Raw genomic sequence first — 7500 nt, 5'->3', positions numbered from 1 at the left:
TACGCTGTTGCGAGGGAGGGAATAAGGTTGGGGGGTGGGAGTGAGATAGGGAGGGGAGGCTCGCGCCGCGTGTAAATACTGGGCGCGGAGCGAACGATCGCCAGACAGTCACTGTTCTTACTACAGGGAGGACGCACAAACCTGCTCTCCTGTGATCTCGCCACCTTTCTGTTTCTGAATCTTCCTTAGACCCCTCTTCTTTGGATACTCCGCCACCAGTGATCTTGAAAAGGGATTAATTCCAAGTGCAAACCATAACATCTCGTGTGTGTTCTTTCTTGAGTGAAGGAAAGATAGCGATAACTCTTTACAACGGAGCATATACCACATTGCCTGCAAAATGTTGTACGATTCCGTGGACACTTACTGCCACACCGGCCTTGATGACAACAGGTGAGATTGAAACGCGTTGTAAGGTCTCATATATTCTTCCTTAGTGGATAGATGTTACAGTGTCCGTGGTTTTATTTTCAAGTGCGTGATCGAGATGGAAGGATGCATTTTGAAAGTACACCTGAGGCGAGGGGACGTGAGAGAGTAATTGGGTGAATGAGGGAGAGGGCGAGTGATTTAGTGAGGATGAGAGAGAGTGTTTTTTAGGATGAGAGAGAGAGAGAGAGAGAGAGAGAGAGAGAGAGAGAGAGAGAGAGAGAGAGAGAGAGAGAGAGAGAGAGAGAGTGAGTGTCAAGGTTTTGCGAGGAGCCTTTGTGAAAGTTGTTGCTACCGAAATCTCTTTTGGTTTCGAAATTGCCCATTTGTTTGTACACAGTTCATTCACATTGCAAAGTCGATTGTGTGTTTACATAAGGTAAACAAGTATCTGGAAAGTGTGTGCGAAAAAGCAACAAACAAAGCGCCGAGGGTGGGCGGGTGGGGAAAGAGGGGGCGCTATGCACTCGCTCCCTGCCTGGCGAACGTTGCTTTGTTCGTCCTCGCAACACCCTCACGCGATTCCACAATCTCGGGGACGTGATTAGGCTCGCGAATCGCCCATCACCCAGCATCGGTCATGGCAGGAGATGTGAACCAGGGCGTAGGGCTGACCGGGATTCTAGGAACCTTCAGTTGCGGACAAGAAACAATGACGTCAGACCCGTAGCACATGCACGCCGTAGCAACCCTGCACATGGCGCTCCTCACGTACACAAGTCCTACGCACACGTACCTAGGCCTATATCCCGTACTTCCACGTTCTCTTGTGTGGCCCTCGACAGATATTACTTTTCTCTGCCACACCTATGTACACATGGGGGCTTGAATTCCCCTCTTTGCTTTTTTCTCAAATGTTTTCGTTAAATTTACCCCCTCCCCTTTCTAATTTTCAGCAGCTCCCTTCTCTCCCCTTCATTTTTTATACTTCATGTCCTCTCCTGCTTAAACTCCCCTCTTAATTCACTCTCTCCTTCCCCTCCTCCCCCTTTTTTCCTCCCCCCTCTCGTCTCTCACATTCCAAGTATCTCTGCTTCAATTCCCCCTCCGCCCTCCCACCTGCATTACACGAAGAATAAACTCTAGCGCAAAATAAATTGCCTCGTGGGATGGCATTAGTTGAATAGGAATGTCTTTTATGAAGCACCGAACAGAAGGAAAAGATGATGATTATGGCGATACGGATGATGACATCAGCGTTTAGAATGAGACGGTTGAAGGAATCGCAAGAATTATAGGATTGACATCAGCAGTATCCAAGTACAGTGTTGCACAAGTAACGCCAATTGGAACGTGCATTGTTCTTGGCCCGGGCGTTGGGAGGCAGAGACTGTGCCATTGGATGCAGGTGTTGATAGCGTGGGCGTTAATTGGCTCGTTCACCCGCGTTCATTCGAACGTTTGCTTTCTTTAGTGCTGTGGCCTCTTTTATTTTATTTTATTTTTTTTTATTTTAGCAATTGATTTTCATTGTTTATTCTTCTTGTAACGCGTTATTTATTGCACATTGAGACACTGCTATCCCCCCCCTCAATCTGCGTTATATGTATTTATGACGACTTTCTTTTACAAATTCCTTTCTCGCAATTCACCATCTACCTTGTATATGATGGTTTGCCTCAATAACAATTACAAACTATGGAATTTTCTTCGTCGGCCTCTCCACAGTGACAGTTACTATGCCCAGCAGTACCTTCTCGCGTTCCCATAAGAGCCAGGCCATTTAGCGTTGTTTGTTTGTTGGGTAGGCCTCGAGTTACCCTCCCAACTAAGCCGAACATATGTAGTAATTGTTTGTTTGTATCGTCTGAGCATTCATTAAGGCTTACTGTATGAACTAACCATTTTGTTTGTTTGTTTGTTTGCAGCGTGAGGATGAACAAACACGACGAGCTGTCGGACTTCTCGTCGCAGTCGATCCTGTGCGCCATGGACCGCTTCGTCAAGGCGGTCAACAACATGAACGAGACGGTCATGGTGCCATGCAGGTAAGCCCCTCCTGTGGGTGGGTTTGCTTTGGTGATATTATTCTTTGATTGTTGGGTTCCATCTCTCTCTCTCTCTCTCTCTCTCTCTCTCTCTCTCTCTCTCTCTCTCTCTCTCTCTCTCTCTCTCTCTCTCTCTCTCTCTCTCTCTCTCTCTCTCTCTCTCTCTCTCTCTCTGTCTGTCGTCTCTCTCTCTGTCTGTCGGTCTCTCTCTCTCTCTGTCTGTCGGTCTCTCTCTCTCTCTCTCTCTCATTCTCTCTCCTCTCTCTCTCTCTCTCTCTCTCTCTCTCCTTCTCTCTCTCTCTCTCTCTCTCTCTCTCTCTCTCTCTCTCTCTCTCTCTCTCTCTCTCTCTCTCTCTCTCTCTCTCTCTCTCTGTGTCTCTCTCTCTCTCTCTCTCTCTCTCTCTCTCTCTCTCTCTGTCTCTCTCTCTCTCTCTGTCTCTCTCTCTCTCTGTCTCTCTCTCTCTCTCTCTCTCTCTCTCTCTCTCTCTCTCTCTCTCTCTCTGTGTGTGTGTGTGTGTGTGTGTGTGTGGTGTGTGTGTGTGTGTGTGTGTGTGTGTGTTGTGTGTGTGTGTGTGTGTGTGTCTCTCTCTCTCTCTCTCTCTCTCTCTCTCTCCTCTCTCTCTCTCTCTCTCTCTCTTCTCTCTCTCTCTCTCTCTCTCTCTCTCTCTCTTTCTCTGTCTCTGTCTGTCTCTCTCTCTCTCTCTCTCTCTCTCTCTGTCTCTCTCTCTCTCTGTCTCTCTCTCTCTCTGTCTCTCTCTCTCTCTGTCTCTCTCTCTCTCTGTCTCTCTCTCTCTCTGTCTCTCTCTCTCTCTGTCTCTCTCTCTCTCTCTCTCTCTCTCTCTCTCTCTCTCTCGCCTCTCTCTTCTTCTCTCTCTCTCTCTCTCTCTCTCTCTCTCTCTCTCTCTCTCTCTCTCTCTCTCTCTCTCTCACTCTCCCCCCGTTCTTCCCATCGGGTTACATTTTCAATGCTCTCCGTTCGTTTGTTAGTTGTTTATCATTTACTTAATTTTGTTCGTTTTATTTAACCGTGTATATCATTCTGTCTATCTTTCTTTTTATTTATTTCCACGCGTCAGAGCACCTCTTTTCTCTTCCACTTTCTCTTCTCACTCTTTTCTCTCCTCCTCTCTATTCCTCTCTACATACTCCTCCAACCCCCCCCCCCTCCTTCCCTCAAGACCCACCACCTTTTCCTCATGTCCTAGTTTCATCACATTTAAAGAGGCCATTATCATCGAGCTAGCGGAACGTGTGGGTTAGGGGAGGGAGGGAGGGAGGGAGGGAGGGAGGGAGGGAGGGAGGGAGGGAAGGGGGAGGGAGGGAGGGAGGGAGGGAGGGGAGGGGGGGGGGAGGGAGGGAGGGAGGGAGCGAGCGAGCGAGGGAGGGAGAAGCATTGGGTGGGTGAGTGCGTGCGTGAGTGCGTTTAGCGATGAATTGTGAGAGAGGGGGAGTATGAAAGTTGATTCAGAACTTGCTTTTGGTGCTTTCTCTTTATTATTTGTTTGTTTGGAGTCGATGATGCAGTATCTGGTGGCCACGTTAACCTTTCATTTGCTCCTTCTCTTTTTCTCCTCGCCCATTCTCTTCTCTTCTGTTATCTGCTCTCTTTCCCTTCCTTATCCCGTTCTCCTTCTTACCCCTCTTGCACCGAAAGACTCATCCCTTCTTTCTCTCCCCCGCAGGTTGCTAGACATGGAGGTCGAGAGCAAGACGACTGGCGACAAGGTGCCCGTGCTGCTGCGCACCGGCGGCAACCCCTACAGCTTCTACTCGGTGCTCAACTCCGTCAAGAACGACCTGATTTGGGGCCCCACCTCCAACGACGACGACGACAATGAAAACAGCGCCAGCACGACCAATAACACGCGGTGGTCCGACCCAGTCGCCGTCAGCAGCGCCGCCAGCACCGCGTCGTCGTCGTCGTCGTCGTCCGGGCACGTGAAGGGCCACATGCGCCGCCAGAGCACGCTGTCCATGATCTCCGTGTCGTCGAACGCCTCGGACGGCGACAGCGAGGGCGGCTGCGACGGCAGCGAGGGCGGCGACTCGGGCGTGGAGGCAGAGGACATGGCGCCTGAGCTGACCGCGGCCGCGCTCACCAACAACCTCCGCACGCATCTCCTCGGCCTCCACACCTGCCTCTCCAACCTCACGGACACCGCGGCCTTCATCACCGAGCGCTACCAGGAGGAGGTCAATGTCTAGGTCGCTCCCCCACCCCCCCTCGTCGCCAAGAGGGCGCGGGGAACCGTCTCCCTGAGTCACAACGACCAAGAGTTTAACGAAGAAGAAGAATAAAAAAGAAGTGAAAAGAAGAAAAGGAGAAACCAGAAATCCCCTCCCCCCTCTTTTCAGGCGACGCAGGGTTTCAGGGGAAAGAGGGAGCGGGAAGACAAGCGGCCTTCCTCCTCCTCCTCCTCCTCCTCCTCCTCCTCCTCCTCCTCCCTCCTCCTCCTCCTCCTCCTCCTCCTCCTCCTCCTCCTCCCTTCCGGTCAGTGCAGAGCAAGGTCCCGCATGTCCCTCCCTCTCCCCCCTGCCCCTCCCTCTTCCTCTCCCCTCCATTCTCCCCCCAGTCACCAGGCGCGGCACGCACTGTCCCGTGTCCCGTGAGAAGGGCTTTTAAACCGCCACTCGCCCCCCTTTCCCTCCCTTCCCTCTCTTCCTGGCGAGTGGCTTAGCACACACTAGCAAAGAGCAGCTCTCGGGGTGTCACGACGTCGCCACGACTTCCCCCACCCCGAAGGAGCCGCAAGAGGGGGCTGGACCCCTTCATCTCGTCTGTGATATGAAGCGCGCGCGCGCACCCGCACTGTTTCGTCTCGTTTCCGGCTCTCGCATGCATGCACAGAGGCGCACAAGCATAGGGTAGACCGTCGTCCTGCTCTCCACAGCGAAGACGGAGGTGAAGAATGCGTCGAAGTGCACAAACGCCTTTCCTTGCCGTTCACGTCGCTCTCTCTCTCTCTCTCTTGGTCATCCTCTCTCCCTCCCGTCCCTTCCTTCCGTCCTTCCTCGCCTCCCTCACGCCCCCCCCCCCCCCCAAAGCTTCCCGGCCCCATGGCAAAGAGAAGAATTTAAATTCGGAAGAAAAGAGAGAGAAAAAGAAAATCAGGTAGAATTACAGCAAGAGCTTTCCGTGAGAGCCTAACGAAGGTAGAGAAAGAATTCCTGACGAAGAAATGTGAAAAGCTTTTCTTCCCGACGAAGGAAAGGAAAAAACTGGACCAATTTCTTATATTCTTTTTAGTGTTTGCGCTCCATGGCGAATTTGTGTCTCGCTGTGGTAACCTGGCGCCCCAAAGTATATGTGTGTGGGTAATATGTGAAGGCCGTGGCGGGCTCTCTATACCAGTCTATCGTTCTGTCTATCCATTCATCTCTGTATCAGATCTGTCTATCGAAATTCTAAGTCAACCTTCGTGCAAGTTGTCTACATTTGTCTATCCATCTATCAGACCCTTGTGCATCTTCCAGTGTAGGTGCGCGTGTGTAGGCGTTTTAATTTCCAGTGTACATCTAAGGATTACCTATTATATATGAATAAAAATCCTTCAGTGGAATACATAAATACCACAATTCCCTCCTTGGATTAGACTGTGTGCGTATGTGTACGTGGAACTTGATGTGTACATAGAGAGAGTCCATCACACCTGCCACTTTAAGGGAATTACAATTATAATTATTGTTGTAGTGTTATTACTGTAATTATTATTATTATTTTTATTTTGTATTGTATTGATTTAATAAATATAGATATTTCGTATATTTCTTGTTTTTTATTTTTATTCCGGATGGTTAATAATGGGAAGTAGAAATGATGTATAGAAATACTGAAAAGAAAGAAAGAAAAGGGAAGATATAGGGATAATAAGAATGGTAAAATATATAATTTTTTTATGGAAATCATGAAACACAATAATGTATATAAAACAACAAACAAACAATAGACAACAAACAAAGATAAACAGAGAAAAATGACATTGCAAACAAGGAATAAGTAAAAAAGATATAAGGACGAAGATATCTAAACCCGTAAAACGCATAAAAGAGAAAAAAAAGGCGGCGATTCAACGCGATCCAACCCCAAGACGCTGTTGCTACGCGATCCTGTTTCGAGATGAAGGCCAGAGGTTCGTGCATTGTGTAGGTTTTGAGGTTTAGGTTCGCTATGATCTACGTCAACATGGGGGGGGGGGGGTGAATAACGTGTATCTTTGCTTTCATCTTTTTTTGTTGTTATTCTTTCTGCTTCCTTTTCTTTCTTCTCTCTTGTTTTTTTCTTTCTTTCTTTTCTCTGGTTCGCCTCCACATTCTTTTCTTCATTCTTCACCCCGCAGTCTCTTCCTCTTCCTCCCGTTCATCCCTTTCGTTTTTTCTCCCCCAATCTTCCTTTCCCTCTTCCTCCTCCTCCTCCTACTCCTCCTTTTCCTACTCCTCCTCCTTTCTCCAACCCCTTCTTCTGCTTCTTCTCATTCTTCTTTTTCTCTTCTTCTTCTTCTTTCTTCTTCTTCTTCTTCTTCTTCTTCTTCTTCTTCTTCTTCTTCTTCTTCTTCATCGGAAGATGAGGAGAAGTCTTCCTCCTCTTCCTCTTCCTCCTCATTCTCCTCCTCTTCCTCTTCCTCCTCATTCTCCTCATCTTCCTCTTCCTCCTCATGTTCATTCGCACTCTCCCCCTAGCCTCCAGCACACCCACCCCCTTCCCCTCCTCTCCCTCCCCCTTTCCAAACATACAAACAACAAACAAAAGCATAAACAAACAAAATAACAAACACGAAGAAACAAACAAACAACAAATGCTAATAAACAAAACAAGCAAACATACAAACACAAGGAAACATAAACACACAAACAACGAACATGAGGATACATACAAACAGCGAACATAAACATACAAGCAAATAACACAAGCAACAAACAATCAAACAAAGACAAGCAAGCAAACAAACACAAAAAGCAAGCAAGCAAACAAACAGACAAACATAAAGACAAGCAAAAGCAAACAAACAAACACAAACATAAAGACAAGCAAGCAAACAAAACAAAGACAAGCAAGCAAGCAAACAAACAACAAACAAACATAAAG

The 7500-nt window shown here is 48.3% G+C and overlaps 1 protein-coding gene across 1 annotated transcript; it reads left to right on the top strand.

Moving 5' to 3' along the window:
- The first annotated feature begins 86 nt into the window (after positions 1 to 86).
- LOC119579306 (mid1-interacting protein 1-like) lies at positions 87 to 6182 on the top strand. The gene is made up of 3 exons (XM_037927061.1): positions 87 to 393; positions 2298 to 2417; positions 4100 to 6182. The coding sequence occupies exons 1-3, from the start codon at positions 341 to 343 to the stop codon at positions 4620 to 4622; spliced, it is 696 nt and encodes a 231-aa protein (XP_037782989.1). The 5' UTR covers positions 87 to 340; the 3' UTR covers positions 4623 to 6182.
- The last annotated feature ends 1318 nt before the right edge of the window (positions 6183 to 7500 follow it).

The sequence above is a fragment of the Penaeus monodon genome, chromosome 12 (assembly GCF_015228065.2).
Source record: "Penaeus monodon isolate SGIC_2016 chromosome 12, NSTDA_Pmon_1, whole genome shotgun sequence".
In the NCBI taxonomy this organism is placed as follows: Eukaryota; Metazoa; Arthropoda; class Malacostraca; order Decapoda; family Penaeidae; genus Penaeus; species Penaeus monodon.
The sequence above is the reverse complement of the archived record's forward strand: the minus strand, read 5'-3'. Positions and strand labels throughout refer to the sequence as shown.

Coding starts and splice junctions, on each gene's coding strand:
- LOC119579306 (XM_037927061.1), top strand. CDS start 341: ATGTTGTACGATTCCGTGGACACTTACTGCCACACCGGCCTTGATGAC. Junction 394..2,297: donor ACCGGCCTTGATGACAACAG/GTGAGATTGAAA, acceptor GTTTGTTTGCAG/CGTGAGGATGAACAAACACG. Junction 2,418..4,099: donor ACGGTCATGGTGCCATGCAG/GTAAGCCCCTCC, acceptor TCTCCCCCGCAG/GTTGCTAGACATGGAGGTCG.